A 25,912-nucleotide genomic window follows, 5' to 3' on the forward strand; every position below is an offset into this window, starting at 1 on the left:
GCTATATCCAGACGCTGTTATGTCATTACCTTTGTCTGGGTCCCTTCATATTGCTCAATTCCGGGTAATGAGAAGGCTGACTCATTAGCAAAGGTAGGTGCAATTGAAGGCGATAATTATCAGCGTCAAATCGCTTTTAATGAATTTTATTCTTTAGTCCGTAAAAATACCATCGCAAACTGGCAGCGCAAGTGAAACGAAAATGAATTGGGCCGATGGTTCCACTCGATTATCCCTAAGGTTAGCCTCAAACCATGGTTCAAAAGTCTGGACTTGAGTCGGGACTTTATTCTGACCTTCTCCCGACTCATGTCCATCACTGTTCTTTAGATGCGCTACTTTTTCGTTTCAAGCTTGCCGACAGCAATCTTTGCGTTTGTGGCCATGGTTACCACGACATCGAACACGTTGTTTGGTCGTGCGAGCTATATCTTGTCGCCAGATCGAATTTGGAAAACTCCCTTCGGGCCCGAGGAAGGCAGCCCAATGTGCCGGTGAGAGATGTGTTGGCTCGGTTAGACCTTGACTACATGTCCCAAATGTATGTTTTCCTTTAAGATATCGATCTTCGAGTGTGATTGTTCTTACATCCTTTTCCCCCCATTTTCCCTTCCTTTTGTCCTTCGCGAGCTATCGGTTCCCTTCTTACTAATATTAGAATAAGTTAAATTGTTAATACATATTAGATGTAAGGATAGTTTTAAGAATTCAGTGTGATGTGTGAGTATGAATGTGAATGTGAGTGTGAGTGTGAACATTGTTACAATCTCCTTACATCACATCCTTTTCCGAAGGAAAATATGTCATCCTTCTAAAATCGAGTCGACCGCGACCGCGAATTAACCGTAGAATTAGGAAAATATGTTAATAGTAAAAATATAGTTAAGAGTTTGGCTGCTTTAAACCTATGTAACTGAGCCTGTAAGAATAAACGAATTAACAAAAAAATAACACAAAGTTAAAGGAACAGAATGAAGTCGAAAATTTTGAGTTATTTTTGAAATGCTGTAACTTCGTGAAAATCAACACATACAGATGGGTTATACATCATTTTAAAGCTCCAACTTTATTAGATTAGAATATTTTACATACATATTTTTATCTTGGTGTATGCAGGTATAGCTGGCAGCAATATCGGGAATAAATAAAAATCGATTTCTTTTTTTTGTATTTTAATGATTTTGTGGATTAACACAATTTTTTGCCAACCAACTCAATAGCAAATCCAATACTCAATAGCAAATGAATGAAAAGTTACCACTTTGTCAAATAGCCCGATCAATCAGCTTCCATTTTATTCCTTGAACGTTCCTGTAGAACCTCTCCATACAGAGATATTACTGTTTGAATGAAAAGTTACCACTTTGTCTATGATGATGAGTAATGCAATAAGTAATGACGAAAAAAAATTATTGAAACTTTTCGCATCGAATTAAAAAAATTATTGGAGCTTGTGTTCAAGACACGACCGCATTGTTGACGTAAAACTACGCTGTAGTTTAATTCAAGTCGCTTGTCTGCGGATATTATTTTATAATGCTACGAACATTTTGAAATAACCATTCTACCAGTTTCGTCGCCCTGAAATGTTTTTTTTTATTGTAGAATCATTTGACGATAGTTGTTTGATGATTCATTCTTGTGCTCGCAGAACAATGCATGCTCGAGATAAGCGCAGCTGTCATCCTTAGTGGAGAAAGTTTTGCTACTGGTAAGCGAAATCAAATCACATACAAAATTCCAGAACGACATTTACTTTTTTGGTGACTAAATAAACGAAATAAACTATATCTGTTAATATCAACAACCTCGAAAAGAGTAGCACTGCTTCATTATGATCAAGATTAGCGCAAATGCAATTCTAGTTGAAAGCAGTTTTGCGACAGACACGCGAGTCCAAATAAATTAATAACCTAATATAACTTATTGAATAACTTGGTATTCCCCAAATAATTTTATGCACAACCTTAACACCTGCATCACCATAGTGTCGTTTCAATGCATTGATGGTAGAAAACAAATAAATTGAAATACTTGGAAAAAGGCTGAATATTTGCCTCAGCAGAGATTCATTACCAATACCCTAGCGTAACTATTTCCCTCCTGCTATCTCCGCTTCTTGTCTATATTTATCATTACGACTACACAATTTGCAACACCAAACAATCATCAATCGTAGCATAAAAAAATTAGGCGATATTTGCATCGTTACAGGGCCAATGCACACGGGAGCAGATACGAATGGGGTTTCAGCGTAGCGAAGATGCACTATTTTTACGTAGGGTTATGAAGCACGCACGTACGCATACAAATATCCATATACGATGGCTTGAAGCAACTGAATATACACACACTTATCTCCTTTTTGCGCTCTTCTCAACAGAAGCCCTTTCTGTTAATATTGCCAGTCTAAATTAGTTTAGCCGCCATCCTTTGTGGAGAGAGTTTTCCTAACGTCATGCGAAACCAAATCACTGACAAAACATTTATTTTCTTAGTAAGCTGACGATAGGCTAGCTTGATGATTACCCACACAATTGTGTAGCTCAGAACTTTAATGCAATGGCGTCAGTTTGATGCAATGATTGCAATGCCAGAGACATCAGCAAGTGAGTAATTTGGTCGCGTTAACAGCTCAATCCGAAACGAAGACATGTGATGACGCAAAACAAGGAAGAACAAGCAATGTTCATTGTTTCGTTGAATTAAAGAGACTTTCAACTTTTTCAGTTTATTCGTCTCAGCCTTCAAAAAGGCCCTTGGAAAACTCTAATCGTTCCTCATATTACTCCTCCACCCCCATTTCCTCGAGAAAACCATTCGATCCTCGCCGTATAGCTCGCCCAGCAACAATGTTGTTCAGTCGATTTCCTCACGAAGAATGAAAGTTTTCCTCAGCGAGATCCGCTGTTTATACCCTAGGCAAATATTCCCCTCCGTTCTTCTTCTATTCCTTTGTTTATGGGGACTTTACATTTTACGATTTCCCCTTCGTTTTTTTTTTATTTAAGTCATTTATTTTTACAGGCTCAGTTACATAGGTTTAAAGGAGCCGAACTCTTAGCTATACTTTTATTAGTATATATCAACATGTTTCCTTAAATCTAGGGTTAATAAAGTAGGAAACCGATTACTCGCGGTCGACTCGAGATTAGAAGGGTGACATAGTTTCTTTTGGAAAAGGAGGGGATATAAGGATATTGTACAATGTTCACACTCGCATTCACACTCACGCTCATCATACTCAATTCTTAAATCTATTATTATATCTATTATGTATATACATTTCAGCTTATTCTATAGTTAGTCAGAAGGGAAACAGTCGCTCGCGAAGGAAAAAAAAGGAGAGGATAAGGGTGTACGGACAATCACACACGAAGATCGATAGTTTTAAGGAAAACATATATTAGGGACATGTAATCGAGGTCTAACCGAGCCAACACATCTCTCACCGGTACATTGGGCTGTCTACCTCGGGTCCGAAGGGAGTTTTCTAAATTCGATCTGGCAACAAGATACACCTCGCACGACCAAACAACGTGCTCGATGTCGTGGTAACCTTGGCCACAAACACAGAGATTGCTACTGGCAAGATTGAAACGAAAGAGTAGCGCATCTAACGAACAGTGATTGGACATGAGTCGGGAGAAGGTGCGAATAAAGTCCCGACTCAAGTCCAGACTTTTGAACCACGGTTTGAGGCTAACCTTAGGGGAAATTGAGTGAAACCACCGGCCCAATTCATCTTCATTCCATTTGCGTTGCCAATTAGCGATGGTATTTTTACGGACTAAAGAATAAAATTCATTGAAGGCGATTTGACGCTGATAAATGTCGCCCTCAATCGCACCTACCTTTGCTAATGAGTCAGCCCTCTCATTACCCGGAATTGAGCAATGTGAAGGGACCCAGACAAAGGTAATGACATAACAGCGTCTGGATAAAGCACTCAAAATTTCTCGTATTCTCTCAAGGAAGTACGCCGAGTGCTTTTCCGGCCTCACTGAACGGATAGCTTCGACAGAGCTAAGACTATCCGTTACAATGTAATAGTGTTCAACAGGTCGTGAGGCGACGCTGTCCAGCGCCCAATGAATTGCTGCCAATTCAGCAATATACACTGAGCAAGGATTCTGAAGACTGTGTGAGGTGCTAAAAAATTCGTTGAACACTCCAAATCCTGTGGACTCGTTTATAGTGGACCCATCAGTAAAGTACATATTATCACAATTGATACCCCCATACTTTTCATCGAAGATCGTTGGAGCGATCCTCGATCGTTGGTAATCTGAATATCCATGGATATCTTGCTTCATGGACAGATCAAAATGCACAGAGGAATTGATGTAGTCAGGGAAACAAACACGGTTGGGAATATACGAAGAAGGATCAACCTGCATGGAGATGAATTCATGATATGAACTCATGAATCCGGAGTGAAAATTTAGCTCGATCAGCTGCTCAAAATTTCCGATCACCAATGGGTTCATAATCTTACACCGGATGAAGAACCGAAGAGATAATAAATTGAAGCGATCTTTTAGTGGGATTAGGCCTGCCAAAACCTCGAGACTCATGGTATGCGTTGAGGGCATACATCCCAACGCGATACGGAGACAAAGATACTGAATTCGCTCGAGTTTAATGAGGTGTGTTTTGGCAGCTGATTGAAAACAGAAACTGCCATACTCCATCACTGAGAGAATAGTTGTTCGATACAACATTATAAGATCTTCGGGATGGGCTCCCCACCAGGTGCCGGTAATTGTACGGAGAAAGTTTATTCTTTGTTGGCATTTTTTACTCAGATACCTAATATGGACCCCCCAAGTGCATTTGGAGTCGAACCAGACCCCAAGATACTTGAATGACATAGCATGAGTGATCGGTTTACCCAAAAGTTGAAGCTTTGGTTTTGCTGGTCTATGCTTTCACCTTCGTTGCTCGTCAATAATTTACTCGTTATTGACAGCTTTGTTCGGAAAAGCACACAAACGGACAGAACAAATGTATGAGGAAATGGGAATGCTTCCAATTTTCATTAATTTAAACCATATACAGACTATGGGATTATAATGTATAGCATATCAAATCTTAGGGAATTTCCGATTCGTTTGGTATGTAAATCGCCGAAATCCGTTCGCCGCAAAAATAGTTATCAATGTTTCCTTTATTTCATAAAAACGTGACCTGTTATCTGATTTGGCACCCTTAATGAAAGACGTAGTTCTACATCAAAAATGCCTCGTGTAAGGGTGGGTTTAGACTAGGGATATATTCATGTGAAGAAATATGATGAGATTTATAGAAATCGCATCAACCGTTTACACTAGCGTGAACTTCTATAATGAATATATTCATATTTTCGGTGAATTTATTCACCTAAAGTAAAACTGCATCCAACTTTAGTGATTTCTCACCAGTGAGAAATTCACAAGCGTTTACATATGCTGAATTTATTCAAGTTATATATACCTCGAATAAGTGTATCATATTTATTCTCACCCGTTTACACCTATTTTCACGTGAATAAATCCATCTATAGCTATAGATCTCCCTAATGTAAACCCGCCATAAGAATTATGTTCTACTGAAGTTTGAGTCGATTTCTTGCCTATTTTCCACGGCTTTCATAAAAGGCTAAAGTGTGAAAAGGTGTTTTATACTTCAATCAGGATGTTAACGTGGTATGCGGAAAAGTGGTTATTATCATTTGGGTTGTGAGTAAGAATGCGGAATCGGGTCGCGATGATTTTAACGATGAATGTTATTTAGGTTAGCCGGTATTCAGGTTAACCGGTATGCCACAACATAAACATAAGTATGTTTTTTTACGAATCAACACACACATGACCAAATCACTCCATATAAAATTTCATGGTTTTTTAAAATCATCTCTTTTATGTTATTATGTAATTGGTAGTTTGAAGCTTCATATAACGATTACCCATTATTGATTGAGAGAAAACAATCGAGCTCTGTGTACAATAGTACCTTTTTTATTTAGATTATATTGGTTCGGAAAAACTAGGCGATTTGCTTAGGCCGTCCAAATTGCCCCCCCCCCCTTACCCTACTAATGTAGGTTGTAAGTGTAAAAAGATATGACATAAGGCTTACGAAATAAACGAAATAAATAGTTCACAAATTTAGTACGAGTTTTCCTGAATGGTCGCTTGATTATTCTTCCATCATATTCGCAATTCAAGCCAATTACAGTACGCGTCCACCAACTGAACCTAGTTACCGAATTCCAATTGCCAACTGGACTAACATGTCCAACGTCAAAAAAACTGAGAGTAACCAACCGCGGATCATCCGCTTGCGAATAATCGAGATTCTACTGCAATCTAGTTAAAGAACACCCAGTTAGCGAACGAATACTGTATAAAACAATGATCGAACAGTACTGAAAAGGCCCCGAAGCACCATCTTCTTCTTTCTTTGTTTTTAAGAGGCTTTAAACTTTGAAGTTCATTCGCCTCTAGCACAAGCACCATCAACAAACTTACTCGCGTCAGGCAAATTGTTGGTTCTGCATTTTTCACAAAACTCGTTTTAAATCAAAAACGTTTTAAATAGCTTGTGAAATAATAAAATAGTCTGTCATTCTTAGCAGATTTGTTGGAAAAGTGTTGGCAAACAATATTACAGGTGGGAATGAAGGAATGCTTCTCTCACGAAACTTGTACGCAATTCGTGCTCAAATTTCTGTATCTCCCCCTCGTATACATGTATTAAATTGTCTTTCTGCTAGTTATATTTCACTCACGGCTTACAGAGACAAGGCTAGCCAGCCTGAGGGCATCCGTATACTAGCACATAGGATTTGACAGCGTCAAACATGTCCGGGTCGCAAATGCAATTTGCGACCACTGTCACTCGCGAGAACTGCCAAACTCTCAAGCTGGTGTAAAACAAGGCACTTAACATACTACCAGGTGGGTCAAAACGTGAAGTGGTTTTCTGCAGCCATTTAAAAAATACACAAAAGTAAATTAAGACGATTGAGCACAATTTGTGGAATATACTGATACTTTATGAAATACTCATTGCTATATTCATTATATTCATTACGTTTTTACGTTCAAACCCTTTTATTTCACTTAAATTCTTTCAATTTCTTAAGTTGGTTTACATTATAATATAATACTACATTTCAAGTGATCAACCTAGGGTTCTACGTTTTATATTATCATTCAGACCCTTGTGATCATCATGATCATTACATTTCACATACATTTTTTTTTCAAAAAACAATTCTTTTTTTAGTTAGCGAATGGGCGCACCTTGTTCCATAGATTTGCCTTGAGTTCGCCGAGTAATTTGATAGGTTTGGCAATGACAGCTAAATTTGTAGCACATCTTGACTCGCGGATCATATCCCCTTGCCCGGGGCTTGAGGCTAGCTCTTTAGCGAGTAAACATTTTTTTTTTGATGACGTCATCCGAGTCGTCAATGTAAACAGTCGCCAGTTGTATTTTGTTTTCCGACTTACGCGTAAATGTTCCTGAAATGAAAAATCGAAAATGGTTCAATGCGCTGTGAGCGGGTGTATAAATTATGAAAATGACATTATCGGGCCAAAAAAGAGATTCTTTCGCGCTCCGAAAAACCGAGAATTATGTTCTTTGTGGATAAATGTTTTATCAAATCATTCATGGTGTTAAATATAATCAACTATATTATCAACGCACAAACTTACAAAGCACGAAAAATAAAAAATAAGAACACATTGTTTACTTCAACGACTCAGATGACGTCACTAAAAAATGACTGATCCGGAGTAGCTAGCCTTGTCTCTGTAAGCCGTGTATTTCACTGTATTGAAACGTCTCAGATTGAACCAGCTGTTCAGTATAACATTATACTATACATTATTGCATCCCCATCACAATTCACTGCAATATATTATATTCACAACATTAAGGATTCATACAGATATGATCGAATGTTCCGAACTACCAATTCGTGAAATCAAACGTGCGGAATTGCAATGGGAACGTCGACTTCATCGGAAAACCGGCACCGATATCAACCGGGCAGGCCTCGGACAGATGCTGCAAGAGGTGCGCGAAGTTGAGAACATCTCCAGCCAGGACATAAAAGGACTAGCCTCGAGAATCAAGCGAAGGAAACATGCCGATGCAAATGATTTGATTAAACTCAGCTACGGATTTCAGCAGAGTGCTGAAAATATTTCCGAGTTCGTACGCATCACAGGTGCGATTAATGTGATAGTTAAAGAATTCACCGGTAACGATTCAGACCTGCAGCAGCTAGCCGGAGAGTGCCTGTGCAACTTGACGCTCGGCGAAGAGGTTTGCTGCGAAAGAGTGGTCACTTTTGCCGGGACGTATCTGATTACTTTCTTGGAGAATTTGAACAATAGGGTATTGAATGTAAGTAGCAACGGTACAAAAATATTATCCTCTAACCAGTTTCTTTATTTAGAATATTTGTATATGGACACTACAAAATATTATTGCATCTGGGCCAAAAGCAATGAAAGCTATACACTCGAAGGGAATTGTTGCGAGTTTGCAACGTTTATTGGCGGAAGCTCCAGATAGCGAACTACTGGATGAGGTTTTGCTTACGCTTGAATTGATGCTTGATTATGAAGATTCCTGTTTGAGGTATTTTACGAGCAGTTTTTTTTAAATTTAATTTGAATTTAGAAACATACTTCCAGCAAAGCGTTTATCCTCACCCGCATGTTGCCTGAAGTATTAACAAAACCCTGCCGACTGAATGGTTTAAAACTGCTGTACAAATGTCTGAAACTGACAAATTTCGAAACGCTGGACAATCACATCGCGCAACTTGTTGTCGATCGCTGCGTAGAGAACCTGGTACCGGTGGCAGAAAAGAAGGATCCGTCTAGTTATCACGTAACAATCATTCTTTGTGTGCGGATTTTAGCTAATCTAATTGCCTTGAGTGAGAGTTGCCTGGAGAAGCTGATAAATGAATGTGTCAACGGTAGGATATCCTTCTGTGATCTGTTCCAATTCTGCTCGAATGATGGCCAGGACAGGGTATGCCGGGAAATGCTTTGGCTATTCGGGAATATATATAAATCAGCGAGTAAGCAACAAATGAATCGATTTTTGGAACATGACAATTTTACTAAGAACCTAGCGGTGCCACGTGTATTACTATTGGATTAGGAATATGTTATGCAATGTTGTAATTGCGCCTGAAAGAAATGAACTAAATACAAGAAATAAATTGTATAGAATTGTACCGCGAAGCTCCCTTATACCAGCCAGCATAATTCCGCTCACTTGACATAAAATACTGTTTTTCTCACCCGCTATCTTATTTATTCTGATAAATTATATTTGTGTATACTAGCAAAACTATTACTATTCGAAAAATTGGCAACCAAGTACTATTGGTCACGCTTTACTTTTCAAATTTCAGCCAATATCGTTCGTCGCACTGTCTTTCGCCAAATTTTGTTATTTTCCTTAGCAAAGTAGCTAACAGCGTTGTGCAATGTTGTTATCAATCTACAAAGTGTAAACGGTTTCCGAAAGCAATAAGAACTGAACGATACAGGTACACTGCTCTGATTTTAAGTTTGTTCATGTCTTTTCATTGCAAATTCGGTGAGTTATCACCAAAATAAACATGGCTGGAACAAGGATACCCATATTTCTACTTGTTTCTTATTCCACCCAACAGATCTCTTTTGCTATATTCCGATAAATAAAACAAACGGCGGTCAGCAGCGCACACAATAGGATAGATCGAAAAAAAGCAGGCGCTGTGGAAATGGTGAGAACCGGATTTCCTGTTCGAAATGCGGCCAAATTGCACAGAAGTCCGTATCCAACACGGCACGTGAAGGTCTTGGGAAAATATCCCAGACCACGTCTAGAAAAAGCAACCGTTCTGAGAAACATGGTCGAAATCCATCTTTTCTTCGATCATGGCTAAAGTTCCGGTCAATTGCCGTAAGGCCGCAAGGCAGGGCGTCGAAACATTTTTGTAAAATGCCTAATAAACGTAGGATTTAAGGAAAATTTGTCTTGCTCGATGTGACGCGACATTTTTTTTTATCCCATTCATTTATTTCAGGCTCATTAGCATTTTAGCTGTAACAGAGCCGAATTTTTATAGTGTACATGTCACATGGTTATCATATCTATAATTATAGCACATTACATTACACAGTTGCCATTCGCCAGTATTCCTTCTATACCATTGCATATGGTACATTTACACAGTAGCCATTTAGGAGTAAGAGTATTCTGTATTGTATTTTTCTTCCATTATCCAGTTAGACCACCGGACAGCGGAGAAAGTTGATTGATCATTGTTGAGCTATTTATAGAACAGCAGCCCGATGTGTCTTGCAGAGCAGAGCAGTTGTATGGATGAATCGATCTAATTTCGACCGTGGATCGATCTCCATCGCTGATGATTGTTGCGTGGACGTAGCTATTCTGTAACAACACAAAGATGGTCAATGAGGGTCCTGAGTTTTGAACTCACCATCGATCGCTTACTAAGCGAACGCGCAACCAATGTGGCTACGGAGACCCCCCCATGACGCGACATTGTCATCAAGAAAAATTTTGGGTTGCCTTTTCTGGAATCCCGGTTGTTTTGGAGCAGAAGATAGTTGAATTCAATCAAATATTTTCAGTAACGTTTACTATTAACAGTTTCGTCGGTTTTCAAAAGGTCGTACTAGTTTACACCTTGCTGATCCCTGAAAACAGATAACATTGTTTTTTTGAAGGGTCTGGCCTTGCGGTTGATGTAGCAGGTTGGCAGTGGTCAACGTGTGATCTTTTGAGCTTGAAATTCTTGAAATATATCTACTTTTTATCCTACGTCACGATTCAGAAATGGTTGTCGTTGCAACATAGTGCAACAGATGATGCTAAGATCATTAGGAAAATCTCAAGAAATTTTTTTACGCGGGTACCGCGTAAGAAAAGACTAGAGCAATATTACATCGCTCACACCGCTCACATTTCGTCTTCATGCTCCGTCAGAGCATATAACGGTAATCAATGCTTGCGTCGAAACTTAGCGCTTATGACGGAAATTAATGCCGCACTCTATCACGATGCTTACGTAGATTTTAGGTGACCTGTTTTTTTTTACGCGGATTTTCCAATTAAAGTGCGATTCACATACAACATCCACGTCACGTTGCGTCAATTATTCTTCATGCAATTCCTATTTATTCATATACACCAGCAACGGCAAGTCGAAGTTACCGTTGCCGGTTTATGTGAATGTTTGCATAAGAACTGCTTGGAAGAATAATTGACGCAACGTGACGGGACGGAACGTGAACGTGACGTAGATGTTGTATGTGAATCACACTTAACGCGGTGTTTTTTTACACGGATTTTCCAATTAACGCGGTTTTTTTACGCGGATTTTCGATTTAACGCGATTTTTACACGCGGATTTTCCAATTAACGCGGTTTTTTTTACGAGGTACGTATCCCCCGCGTAAAAAAACCTGGGTGTACTAAAAAATCGCAGAGGGTGGGGACAGCCATTTGATTTGACGTAGAATTACTCTTTAGTAAACTCTTTGAAGTGTGTAGGGGATGCAGATTTTAGTGATAAATAAAATGGTGGTAAAGTCTTATCTGAAATAAGGATTCAACCGTGTCGTCTGAAAATTCTCCGAACGGGAAAAGCTTTGTATTGTGTTGACGAGAACCACCAGCTGTGATAACGTGACTGGACAGCGGCACAGTTGAATAAAGTGTATCGAAAATCGAGATTGAACCAGCTTAGCTAACAAGAATAACTAGAATCACCAGTGTCAGCTGCAAGGGAAAAAGATACAAATCTTTTTAACATATCATTCATTTTGTTAAAATTTTTATTTTTTTTAACAATAGAAAAGTATAAAATGTTGGAAAAATTCAAGTTGAAGAAATTCAAGAATTTGCAGAAACACAAGTGAGTAAAAAGTACCCGCAGCTTGGATCTATTCTGTAATGCCGAATTCCCCAGGCTCCATGGTTTTGAAACCTGTGTTAGAGAAACATTCCGATTTACAGAAACGCAAGTGGGTACAAAAGTACACCCAAAATTGATTTGTAGCTCATGTTTTGTCTTCCCAATTTATGACATTAAATGAGACATAACTTAACAGAAAATGTCATGACTCACAAATACTGGTAAGCATTCGTATCATATCGATGGTACAGCAATATAAGATTAATACGAGCGAGCGAAACAAAAGACAAATTAGCTTTCTGCATGCTTTGCCACATACACGGCCCAGACCGAGATAGATATTGTTCTCCTTCATGCGCTCCTTTTTTACTCTTAGAAAACACTTCCCAATTTTATTTTATAATCAGGTGCAATATTATCACGTATTTGCCGAACAACTTCTTAAGCATCATTAGCCATGTGGATAGCGTGGTCGTGTAAATTAGCTTTGCATTCCAGCCGGCCTAGGTTCGGTCCCCATTGACGTCGTATGGCACAATCCCAAATGAGAAAAGAAAACAGAAAGAGATGTCTGCACGCATACATACAAATCATTTTTAAGCTTTCAAAATAGCTCATTATTTGCGCATTTGACTCAACAGCACACTAAATGGCATCATTTGGCAGCTTGGATCTATTCTGCAATGCCGATTTCCCCAGACTCCATGGTTTTGAAGTCTGTGTTAGGGAAACATCATTGCAGCCATCGTACCTCAATCATTGCGCAATCACAATTGAGTGGATTTGGTCTGGTTTTTGATTATAGAGATTTTGAACTTTTTCAGTTCATTCATCTCTATCCTTGAGAAAGGCCCTTGGAAAAACTTTACTCTACTCCTGCACTACACCTCCACCCTCATTGCCTTGAGAAAGGCACTCGATCCCTCGTCGTTCAGCTCGTCCAGCAACGATGTTGTCCAGTCGGTGTCCACACAAAGAATGGAGCGGATTCCATTTTTTTTTTGCAGAAATACATTTTTATTTTCAATTTACTTAGACTAATCTATTCTTTACATGACAAGTGATACAGTAATTTTACTTTTCATCTTTTTGACGTGGGACTACGTCTAACCGGAATATATGGAGGGTAAAATGAAAACCTAAACACAGAACATGCAGGAAAAAATGAAAGATTTCGAATGCTTATAGCTCGAACATTTCGTACTGGATAGGAGAGATGTTTGCATCACTTGATAGGGAATATTTCTACGCATCTATCGCAACTAACAAAATGTTGTTTTTCATTAGATAAACAATTGAATAACTGTAAAATATTAGGCGTTATCTAAACGCCCTAACTGCATCGTTTTGGTTGGCCCGATTTACGGTTTCCCTAACACAGCCATCAAAACCAAGCAGCCTTGGGGAAATCGGCATTGCAAATACATGAAAGTAGGGGGACTTTTGTTCTCATCGAAAAATGTTCCCTAACACAGACTTTAGAACCAAGCAGCGAAATCGGCATTGCAAACACACGAAAGAGCCTAGAGGCGAGTGAACTGAAAAGTTTAAACCCTCTTAAAGCCAAAAAGAAGAAGAAGAACACACGAAAGTAGGGGGAGCTTTTGTCCCCACCGAAATGTGTTCCGAGGTTTCTGGGGAAATCGGCTCTGCAAATAAATGCAAACTGCGAGTACTTTTGTCCTCGCTTGCCTTTGTGCAGAGTAGAATATGTCTGTCTTAACATGATCTTCTAAACTTAGGAACCTGGGAAAATCGTGCAGACACTAGAAGCGAATGAACTTCCCAGTTTCAAGCAAATTCGAGATTCGAGAAGTATGTACACTTTTGGGATGTAAACTTCAGAGGGAAATGTAAAATAAAATAATCGTTTGATAATTTTTTTTTTGTCTTTATTGGACAAAAGATTTTCAGCCTTAGGCTGGTTCATCAAACGTTTGATAATTCTTCCGTACATATATTTTGTTCTAGTCATCATACCAAACGTAAAAGGTCCGTCATTAAATTTACTTGTAACGAAGAACAATCAATCACAATAAATGAATTGACTTTACACGGCATTTGTTCATTTTTTTCACTCACAGAGCAAATATATTGAACTCAATTGAATTTGGAAACTGTTTCATTCAATCAAGAATTTAATCAATACAAACGAATGATTGCTAAGCTAAGGTAGTTCCACGTCAACCTTGCGGTTATATCATAGATATAACCCACTCATTTTTTTTTGACGTCGAACTACGTCTTTCAGGAAGGGTGCCAAATCAGAAAACAGGTCACGTTTTTATGAAATAAAGTTAACGTGAACTGTGAACGAATTCTCATGATTTGCATACCAATCGAATCGGAAGTTCTCTAACATTTGTTTGATATGCTTTACATTACATTTAGCTAATCTCTTAACGGTTTGAATTCATGAAAACTGGAAGAACTTCCTTTTTTCCCATACATGTGTTCTGCCGATTTGGGTGCTAACCCTACCCGTATTTCGAATGCTCATAATTTGAACATTTCTTAACAGATCGGAAATATGTTTGCATCAATTGATAGGAAATATTTCTACGCGTCTATCACAACTAATAAAACGTTATAATGTAATTAATTGAATAATTGTAAAATGCCAGGCGTTATCTAAACGCTCTAACTGCCATGTTTCGATTGGCCCGATTTACGATTCCCCCAACACAAGCTTCAAAATCGATGTACCTGTGGAAATCCGCTTTGCAAATATACATGCAATTTGGGGATATTTTTGTTCCCACTGAGGTGTGTTTCCTTAACACGAACTTTAAAATCAATGTGCCTGGGGGAATCCGCTTTGTCAAAACATGCAAGTTGGGGGTATTTTTTCCAACTGAGCTGTGTTTCCCTAACACGGACATCAAAATTAATGTGCCTGGGAGAATCCGCTTTGCAAATACATGTAAGTCGGGGGTATTTTTTGGTGTTGAGTACTTTTGTACTCGCTCGTCGTTGTGCAAACTGGAATATGTGTCCCTAAAACATACTTTTAAACTGAGAATCCTAGGAAAATCGTCATTTCAGATACTAGAGGTGAACTTTCGCGGTTCGAGAACTACGTAAACATAAGATGTGCACTAATTTCAGAGGAAAATGTAAAATACAATGATCGTTTGAAAATTCTTTCGTTCACATATTTTGGTAGTCCTAGGCATCATATCAAACGTAAAAGGACGTTCATCAAATTTATTTGTAACGAAGAACTTAATATATTACAAAAATTTCGATGCATTCTAAAATAATATTCGAAGTGGTAAACAAGTGGATTGCATAATATAATTGCGTAGTTCTACGTTGAAAATACGCGGTCGTGTCCTAGATACAACCTCTTACATTTTTTTTAAATCCTCATTTACATATTTAGAATATTTAATTTTTTGCTCAAGGCATGTTCTACAAAACACTAGTAACAGTTAATTTTGTTGAGTGGATTTCCGAGCGGCACTTGCTTATATACCGATTGGTGTGATTTCAATAGCCTGGTTTGAAAGCAATTTTAGAGCTATTCAAACAAGTTTTTGGATCGAAAAGTAGCAAGTATATAACGCATAGTGTGGCAACACGATTGGACTTCGGATGCAGGTTCTTCACTCTATGACTGTTGGTTGTTGAATGTACCTTATTTTCCAAAATTGTTACAGTGGTAAACTTAACTAAAGGGAAGCGACGCGCGGAGCATGTTTGGTAAACAACGGAATGTAAGCAAAGGAGTTCACATCTGGCAATAATAATCATAAGCAACAGAATTTGTTATGCTCAACTGGCATCAATAAAAATTGAAGGGACAACAAGAAAAAGGAAAAGATTTTGGTGCTGACTGTATTGCTTCTTTGTAGGTCGAGAATTTGGGTGACAAACATGAGTGTTTAATTTATGGTTCAAGTAAACTCAAGCACATGGTTTGTGTTTAACGGTAATAATAGATATGGATACATATAGTGATCCCCGATAATCGTTCGATTAATCGATTAATCGAATACTTCCTACAGAAATCGATTATTAATCGAACGAACACTGCGCAACCAATAATCGAAGCGAACGAATAATTTACGTCGATTAATCGAATCGAATATAAAACGTACGACCGTTGTAGTTTTATCCTGAAATTCAATCATTATCTTTGACGCTCCCCTAAACTCGTAAAAGAAGCTCAATGTCTTCAACGCGAATTGAGCTTCGTGTACGAGTTTAGGGGAGCGTAAGAGATTATAATTGATTTTCAGGTGGAATTTTTTTTTTCACTTTTTGATTCCTGATGGCTTTCTAGCAAATAAGAAATATTAGTCTAACTAATTATTTATCTCACTGTGACGATTAATCGATTATTTGGGGCGATTAATCGTATCGAATAACAAACTGCTGAAAAGTATTCGATTAGCTGATGAACGATTAATTTCAAAAATCGGAAATCACTAGATACAAAAGAGCAGAGATCGAAATGCTCGCCGATTTGAGACGAAAAACATCCATTTTCACCCCCAGAGAAACATAGCTGAAAATATAGGAGGATATTAAACGCTCACTTCGATTCTCGCGAGAAACGCAGAGCCGATTTTTATTTTTCGGTGAGTTATGATTGCCGAAAAATGGTCTCGTTTTCAGTGACTCCTTGATGCCGATAATGGTTTTTCACTTCTTCAGTACAGCTGAAAACATGCGACAATATTGGGTTTCATCGTGAAGTGAACATGAGATGGATTAATATTTGTACAATTCACACGCTGTCCAAATGCAGATCGTTTGGATGCTGCTCTAACAGACTAATGTAGAGATGTGCCATCCGCTCATGAGCTGTTCATTCGAATCGCTTCGTCATAGTGAGCGGATTCGGATCGGCTCGCAATCAAAACAACGCAGCTCATCAGCTCATTACGGAGCTGGAGAGCTGATGAGCTGTTGAACTGTTGAGCTGATGAGCTGCTGAGCTGTTTAGCTGATGAGCTGCTGAGCTGTTGAGCTGATGAGCTGTTGAGCTGTTGAGCTTATGAGCTGCTGAGCTGTTGAGCTGTTGAGCTGTTGAGCTGATGAACTGCATAGCTGTGGAGCGCAAAAGCAGCATAGAGTGTGAATTTTGAGACGCGGAAGAATTTTTCGTCTCCCGCGCTTTATGATATGACGTCAGTTTGTTTTCGTGTGTCCCTCTTCGTTCTTTAGCTTTAGCAGAGATGCCAGAGAGCAAAAAGGTTTTTGTTTTGAAGATATTCAATCGTTTCATTGAATTTTTCTTACATCGCCAAACAAAATAATAAAAATTATTATATGCTTGTAAATGGAATTACTATATTATATTGTTATTTAAACATGACTGTTCAAACACATAAATTTATTTCCGCGTGCTGAATCAAAACAATTCAGAAAACTACCCGCCATAAATGCTGATGATTGATAATGGTCCTTTTGTTACCTTTGTCATGACGAAGAATTGCTTCTCGTTGCGATTTATTGGATTTATGATTTGATGATTTTATGGATTTATTTTTATATCCTTGGATGCAAAAAAAATATCTCGCTAGTTTTATCAAAAAACGTTGTCTCAGCCAATATTTCTGAAGGCATTTTATTTGGCTACTGCTGGTTCTTCTGTTGTTTAAGTTCAGTATATCCTAAGCATCTTCTATGTTGGATTTCAGCATTCAATATTTGTTGTATATTATATTATTAGAATCCGTATGAAATTTAGTTTGTGTACAATTACAAATTAAATTCGTTTATTTTTTTGATTTCCGTCTATTAAGAAAATGATGTCCCATATGGTAGTTATGAATGTCCCATGGTAGTTATCCAATTGTGTGGACAGCCGCAAAATTCAATTGAGCTGAAGAGCTGTTCCGAATGAGCAGCTCACTTATATGAGCTGGACGGCTCTGAGCCGCTCACCATGATGAGCTGATTTGCCCATCTCTAGACTAATGTTGGTAAAGTTAGCTTTGATTTTTTCGCTCCATATCTTCAGTACCAAATGAGAGACGAAAAAGCATTCTCGTTGAACTTCCGAGATAGAGATTTTCGACATCTCTTTCTCTCTGAAAAAGAATTTTCGGTGAAAAGGAAGAGACGAAAATATCAACAATACACAGTTCATCGAAAACTAGATTGATTGAATGAATATTTATCGCGCAGCCGAGCGAGAATTTCGATCTCTGCATAAGAGGGAAATATGATAGTGTATCATATTACTACAATAGACATTTTATCTTTCGAATGAAGTGTTTATTATACCATTTTCGCTCAAAATCTAGTTGCTCCGGCGTAACGCTGTCATTTTCGAAACATAGAATTTACACCCCAGTATAGAAATGAAAGACGTAGTCCTACGTCAAAAATTTACCCACTGTTCACATATTCAATACTTCCATAAGCGTTGACATCCCTTTTCCAATACCAACACGTATCAGATTGACGGAAAATAACGTCAAACCGCCTTTGTTTTCAGTATTTTCAGTAGTCACTGACAGCCAAATAACTCAAGCATCACGGCAAACAGCTAAGAGGAAAACCAAAACATTCACCGTGGCTGTGGTTGTCTGGTTGGCGTTTATTTATTATAATCAAGATATTACATAGTGAAAACCCTCGTCGAAGTTTGGAAGGAAATTTTAATTTTCAACAATGACGCTGTAGAATTGCTGATCACACGGAGAGGAACAACAGACGAAAAAAATGGTCAAACCTACCCCAATGGAGGAGAAGCTGAAGTATTCGCTGCTGCGTGATTTGAATGATAGCCAAAGTATATGGAACAGGTAAAATAGTTGACACAGTTAATGAACCCTTTTTCTCACAACGCGTATCAATTTGTAGGAGCGAAAAACGCACTTGGTTCCTGACTCTACTGGCTGGAACATGCATGCTTTACTCAACACGTACGACAATGCCCCTTCTCGTTCCGGCAGTGGCATCGGAGCGTAAGTGGAGCAAAACAGACTCTGGGACCGTGTTGAGCTCCTTCTTTTGGGGCTACACGCTCACACAGGTTCTCGGAGGGTATCTTAGTGATAAGTTTGGCGGTCAGAAGGTTATCCTGTTGGCTGCGATCGGCTGGTCGCTGATCACTTTTTGGATGCCAAATATAATCACATCAGCGTCTTATCTATCCAGCTATTCAATTCCGTTCATCGTCGCGGTGCGGATTGTCAATGGGGCCTGCCAGGGGGTACACTTCCCAAGCATGATCAGCATCACTAGTCAGAATCTGAGTGCGAGCGAACGCACAAGCTTTTTTAGCATTCTCACGTCCGGGTCGGCACTCGGTACCTTACTCACCGGTATCCTAGGATCCTTCATCCTGGACTATTTCGGATGGCCAACCGTTTTTCGAGTGATCGGATTTCTTGGATTGTCGTGGACCTTGCTACTACGTTACTATACCATGTCTTCCGATCGCAATCGGATTATCAATATTTCACAACCAAGCAGAATCTGTTCGAAGCTTGGCTCATCGGAAGCCGTACCCTGGCTTAGGCTGTTCGGAAGAGCTTCTTTCTGGGCATGTGTCCTAGCGCATGCTTGCGAGATGAATTGTTTCTTCGTTCTTCTGTCGTGGTTGCCCACGTATTTCCACGAAAATTTCCCTCATGCAAAGGTACTTTGAACTGTTATAAATCATTCACACGTAGTTAATTACATAAATCTAATTACAGGGCTGGGTGGTGAATATGATTCCCTGGCTGGCGCTACCGCCGGTAACCTTCCTCGGCAAGATGCTGACGGAGAAGCTTACCGCAAAACAGTGGTCTCTTACGCGAATAAGAAAATTCGTGCAAAGCATTTGTTTCCTTGGGCAGAACATAGCTTTATTCACGATGTGTCACTCGGGGGAATTTAACACTGCCCTCACCTGCATGTCAATCATTATAGGTAAGTGCCCTTTGAAAAAGAAACTACTATTGAAAATTGGGTTAAACATGGAAATCTCGTAGGTCTCTCTGGATTCCACAACAACGCCGTCACGGTGAACCCCCAGGACCTGGCACCGAGTCACTCGGGCAGCGTGTTCGGGTTGATGAACACCGTTGGCGCTATTCCCGGGTTTTTGGGAGTTTACCTGGCAGGTCACATACTGGAGCTCACCCAGAGCTGGTCGGCGGTGTTCAGTACGGCCGCGGCCATCAACACCTTTGGCTGGATTGTGTTTACAATCTTCGGTGCAACCGAGGCAATCGTTTGAGGAGCCGGAAACAAAGCGTGTGCATTGTGGACTCATTAAAAGTTTCCGTCAAAGCAGGCAAAATTCAAACTTAGCGAATTTTTGATTTTACTAAGAATTGATTGTAATCTGTGACTCATCCCTAGCTGGTGAAAATGTACCAAACTGTCGTCGTCGAGAGGCGAAGCAAAGCGAAATGTTTATGAAACCACTAATCTGTGGTTGAAGACTTTTTTCCATCCAAAATAAAGCGGACGTAAAGCTGAAATATTTTGAAATGCTTATTTATTATGTTAAATAATACAATCGTTGCATCGTTTAATATCAGGAACATTGCATTGCAAAAAACAATAAAACACAAAATTTGGGCGGGGCGAAGTTTGCCGGGTAACTTCGCCCCGCCCAAATTTTGTGTTTTATTGTTTTTTTTTTTTGTATATTGTAATACCTTCAAACATTCACGTTTTCTTATTAAGCGCAAGTTCAGGAGTCCAATCGCAGAACTGTTCATTGATTGATCTTATAATCGACCCCGTTAAATTTACCTCTTACTAAAAAATTCCTAGTACTACTACCAAAACTCATCATTATAATATCAGATTATTTTCAGACAGAATTCTCGTTCAAGATTTTTCAACCACTTGCAAATAACATGTTTCTCCGTTACATGGAATAAATGTTTGTTACAGAAAATATGATAGAATAGAGACAGACCCGTCCCCTCTTCTCCCCTTAGACAGGGGGAGGAGTGTCTGTTCACCATAGAAACTTTTCATGCCCCCTAAAATCTCCACATGCCAAATTTGGCTCCAATTGCTTGATTAGTTTTCGAGTTATGCAGAAATTTGTTTTTTATTTGCATAACAGCCCACCCTAAGGGAGGGGGGAGAAGTGTCGAAACACCATAGAATCATTTATTGCACCCTAAAACCTCCATGTGCCAAATTTCGTTTCATTTGCTTGATTGATTCTCGAGTAATGCAGAAATTTGTGTTTTATTTGTATGGCAGCCCCCCCTTAGAGAGGGGGGAGGGTTCTCAAACTATCATGAAAACCTTCCCCGACCCCAAAAACTCCTACATACCAATTTTCATGTTGATCGGTTAAGTAGTTTCCGAGTCCATAAGAATATACGGTGGTGTACGGAAAAACGGAGTAACTTTACGGCGAACCCAGTATCCAGGAAGACGCCAAGGCTGAACGAGTGCGATGGGCAGGGAATATTGCAAGATTGCCGGACAGCAGCTCTACAAAGATGGTGTTCGCATCGAATCCGGTAGGAACAAGAAGGAGAGGAGCCCAGCGAGTAAGTTGTTTGGATCAGGGGGAGCAGGCCTTGGCAAGAATCGGTGCAGCCGGGAGTTGAAGAACTGTAGCTATGAACCGAGTGCATTGGCGGAATAATGTTGTGAATTAGATTCAATCTCTTCAACGGATGTAGCATCATCTGTCATCTATCATTTTCATCTATCTATCTATATATATATATTTTGTTTTGTTATAAAAAGTGCTCTGCTCTGGTAAGCGGAAAACCCGAAGAAGGGGTGGTCCGATTTTAGCCTTCTTTATTTTGTTGTATTCGTCTCTTCCCGTAGATCAATATAGTGGAGAGAAAAACCGGAAAATTTTCGGAAAATCCTGAAGGAAGGTCTGAAAATTGAATTCCATGTTCGAAAACTACATCATAATAAGCGTTGTTAGTCCATTCGATGTTTGCGCTATCGAAATTGATCTTCGTTCGTAAGTGGTTTTTCAGGCGAAATAACGCATTTCCATATCTTATATCTATCTATATGTAAATAAAAACATAAAATTATATATTTTTGTAAGGCAAATATATATATATATATATATATATATATATATATATATATATATATATAAAATGTAAGGCAAAATCTGTTGGTAAGCGAAAACCCGAAGAAAGGATTGTCCAATTTTAGCCTCCTGTATTTTGTTGTTTTCGTTTCCATATCTTATATCTTCTATATACATATACATATATATATATATATATATATATATATATATATATATATATGCCCTTCCCCCGGCCCCAAAAACCCCTGCATACCAATTTTCATGTTGATCGGTTCAGTAGTTTCCGAGTCCATAAGAATCCGACAGACAGACAGACAGACAGAAATCCATTTATATATATATATATATATATATATATATATACTCGGAATATGGACTCGGAAACTACTGAACCGATCAACATGAAAATTGGTATGCAGGGGTTTTTGGGGCCGGGGAAGGGTTTCGTGATGGTTTGAGACCCCTTCCCCCTCTCTAAGGGGGTGGGGCTGCCATACAAATGAAACTCAAATTTCTACATTACTCGAGAAACAATCAAGCAAATGAAACGAAATGTGGCATATGGGGGTTTTAGGGTGCAATAAATGTTTCTATGGTGGTTAAACTCTCCACCCCCCCTCTCTAAGGAGGGGCTGCCGTACAAATGAAACACAAATTTCTGCATTACGCGAGAATTTATCAAGAAAATGAAACCAAATTCGGCATGTGGAGGTTTTAGGGTGCAATAAATGTTTTCATGGTAGTTAGACGCTCCACTCCCCTCTCTAAGGGAAAGCTGCCAAACAAATGAAAGACAAATTTCTGCATAATTCGAAAACTAATGAAGCAAATGGAGCCAAATTTGTCATGCGAATGTTTTAGGAGACACGAAACGTTTCCATGGTGAATAGACACTCCTCCCCTCTCTCTGAGAGGGGGCTGCCATACAAATGGAAGACAAATTTCTGCATTACTCGAGAATTAATCAAGCAAATGGAACCAAATTTCGCATGCGGAGGTTTTAGGGTGCAATAAATGTTTTTCCGGTGGTTAGACACTCCATCCCACTCTCTGAGAGGGAGCTGCCTCACAAAATTCAACGGGGTCGATTAGAAGATCAATCAATGAACAGTTCTGCGATTGGACCCATGAACTTGCTCATAGTAAGAAAACGTGAATGTTTGAAGGTACTTATAACGAAAAACAAATTTTGGGCGGGACGAAGTTTGCCGGATCAGCTAGTCTATAAATAAAAATGGAAGGCCAAATGTGTTGGTAAAAGCAAAACCGAGGAAGGAATGGCTCAATTTGAGTCACCTATATTTCGTTGTATTCGTCTCTTCCCGTAGATCAATATAGCGGAGAGAAAAATCGGAAAACTCGGAAAATTTAATTCCCATATGTTCTACAATCAGCTAAGCGTTGTTAGTCCATTTGATGTTTGCGCTAACAAAATTTATGTTTGTTCGAAAGTGGAAAAGGATTTTCAGACGGATTAATGCATTCCTATATCTTCTATCTTTATAAACAAAAATGGAAGGCCAAATGTATTGGTGTGCCCTAAACCCGAGGAAAGAATGGTCCGATTTGAGCTTTCTTTATTTTTTAATATTCTCTGTATCAAACATGTATTCCATGCAACGCAGAAACATGTTATTTCCAAATGCTTGAAGAATCTTGAACGAGAATTGTGTCTGAAAATAATTTTATATTATAAGGACGAATTTTTGTAGAAGTACTGGACAATTTATAGTAAAAGGAAATTGTAAAGGGTCAAATGGTAATCAATCAATGAAGAGTTCAGTGATTGGACTCACTAACGTTCACTTAGTAAGAAAACGTGGATGTTTGAAAGTATTCAAATCAAAAAATCTATTTTGGGCGGGACGAAGTTCGTCGGGTCATCTAGTTTATAATAAGTGTAAAATCAGTCATAGTTATTTTCCGCCATTACGCTCAGGGACATTTCTTTTAGTAGCTATTTTTTTGAGAAACTACAACAGACATCTGTTTTTCGAGCAGTGTTTTTGTAAGCATTTTTCAATTATGATTACAACATAACTACTATATTGGGACTCTACTTACAGAAGCATCTTGGACATGTAGGGTCCATCCAGCTCGTACCCCATCTTACGATAGTAATTCCTCGTACCAACACCCGATATAACGGCTAGCTTCCCACTACCATGCTCCTCCCGGGCGATTCGTTCGGCTTCCTCCATCAGCAGCATTCCGAAACCTTGATGCTGGAACTTGGTTGGATCCCTTGCATTCACCGGTACCACCGAACCGTACACATGGAGCTCACGCACAATCGAACAGTTATCCAATAACTCCGACCGGAAAGTATCCGGCGAGCACTTTCTCAACCGCAACAACCCAACCAAAATGTCCTGCTTGGGATCTTCGTACGAAAGAAAAGTCTCCCATCCCCCGTTGGCAACATAATCCCGACGAATCAGCTCAATTTCATAGGGTCGCACTTTGTTGTGGATCTCCTGGATTCCAACCTCCCGAGTTCTTACATCGCGACAATCTGTTCCAAGATCCTTCATTCGAGCGAGCGCCAACTCGCGGAGGTTTCCATGTTCGACACCGGAGCTTACCAACGGCATAGGAATATCACGTTGGACACGATACACACGTGTCCACGGTGGAACCAACGCAAGAATCTTCGCCACCAAATCAACCAAGGTCGAAGGCGGATAACTCTTGTAGCGACCCGTTTTCCACAGTTCGTATAAACCAGTGCCGCGGATGACCAGCGTCGGATAGATTTTCAAACCATCGGCACGAAAGTCCGGATTCTCGAAGAATTCTATAAACTGTTCAATGTCCCTCTCGATGTCGACATTGGGTAAATCGGGCATCATGTGCGAAACTACTTTGAATCCAGCGTCTTTCGACATTTGAAAACTTTCACAGGTTGCCTTCACCGTGTGACCTCGATTCGTATCCCTCGCAACGTCCTCATAAACCGATTGAACTCCTATTTCCAATCGCGTGCAACCATACGATAGCAAATCTGACAAGTGACGCTTCAGACAGTAATCCGGACGGGTCTCGATCGTTATTCCTATACATTTAGTGTGCGACTTCTCCGAATACCGTACCGCCTCTTCAACACTAGAACTGGTATGACCCGAGAGGGCATCGTGAAGGTTGCGGATGAAGTAATCCCGATAGTCTTCGGGCAGGCACATAAACGTGCCACCCATGACAATGAATTCAACTTTGTCAACCGAATGTCCCAACTGCTTGAGTTGCTCCACACGATGCCGGGTTTGGAGAAACGGATTGTACCGAGCGCGGATAGCTCGCATCGAGGTCGGCTCATAACCGGTGTAGCTTTGGGTGGAATATTCGAAATCGCTGTCTGGTCCACCTGGGCAGTACACGCATATATTTCCCGTCATATTGATGTGCGGACAACGGTGTGGTTTACACATGACGGCGACAACAGCAATCTACAAATCATTAGATCATAATAACCATAAATGCAATTGCATGAATCGTGCCCTACCCCACTGGCCGTTCTGATTGGCTTCGCCTTCAGTTTCGGTAGCAATATGGGTTTAGCATCATGTGGCACCGCAGCAATAATGTCCACCAACCGCGGGGCGCTATCCAGTGCATAGTTGGAAGCGATTCTTGTTTTCAACCGGTTGAGATTTACGTCTTTACCCTCGCGATGTGCTTTGAGCAGTTCCTGGATGATTTCACCCACTACGATCACCATTCGCTCATCGCGACTCAGACCAATTCCTAAGGATTTCAAATCGGGGTGTAAATCATTTGAAACAACTTAAGTAAGCGGTAATGCATACCTAGGGGCTTTTTCTTCGTCATTTTCTGCAAAATTCAATTGCTGTAGAGCTGAATTCACAATCAAAATAGCTCAATTTAGAGCAAGAAGTTCAATCCAAGGCGGTATAATTCCAGCTCCTTGGTTCAATCCTGCATCGAAACGCCTCAGATCAAAACACGCATTATCTGGT

The 25,912-nt window shown here is 39.6% G+C and overlaps 3 protein-coding genes across 3 annotated transcripts; 2 read left to right on the plus strand and 1 right to left on the minus strand.

Moving 5' to 3' along the window:
* Positions 1–7,480: 7,480 nt before the first annotated feature.
* On the minus strand, positions 7,481–25,912 carry LOC129780540 (elongator complex protein 3). The gene is made up of 4 exons (XM_055788911.1): positions 25,742–25,912; positions 25,438–25,679; positions 24,000–25,381; positions 7,481–7,511 (listed from the first exon to the last, which is right to left on the minus strand). The coding sequence occupies exons 1-4, from the start codon at positions 25,761–25,763 to the stop codon at positions 7,496–7,498; spliced, it is 1,662 nt and encodes a 553-aa protein (XP_055644886.1). The 5' UTR covers positions 25,764–25,912; the 3' UTR covers positions 7,481–7,495.
* LOC129780542 (uncharacterized) lies at positions 7,505–9,912 on the plus strand. Its single transcript, XM_055788913.1, has 4 exons — positions 7,505–8,403; positions 8,456–8,640; positions 8,697–9,568; positions 9,695–9,912. The coding sequence occupies exons 1-3, from the start codon at positions 7,945–7,947 to the stop codon at positions 9,172–9,174; spliced, it is 1,122 nt and encodes a 373-aa protein (XP_055644888.1). The 5' UTR covers positions 7,505–7,944; the 3' UTR covers positions 9,175–9,568; positions 9,695–9,912.
* Positions 18,390–20,382, plus strand: LOC129780541 (solute carrier family 17 member 9). Its single transcript, XM_055788912.1, has 4 exons — positions 18,390–18,711; positions 18,770–19,550; positions 19,609–19,825; positions 19,888–20,382. The coding sequence occupies exons 1-4, from the start codon at positions 18,629–18,631 to the stop codon at positions 20,133–20,135; spliced, it is 1,329 nt and encodes a 442-aa protein (XP_055644887.1). The 5' UTR covers positions 18,390–18,628; the 3' UTR covers positions 20,136–20,382.

This window comes from Toxorhynchites rutilus, chromosome 3 (genome assembly GCF_029784135.1).
Source record: "Toxorhynchites rutilus septentrionalis strain SRP chromosome 3, ASM2978413v1, whole genome shotgun sequence".
Classification (NCBI taxonomy): domain Eukaryota; kingdom Metazoa; phylum Arthropoda; class Insecta; order Diptera; family Culicidae; genus Toxorhynchites; species Toxorhynchites rutilus.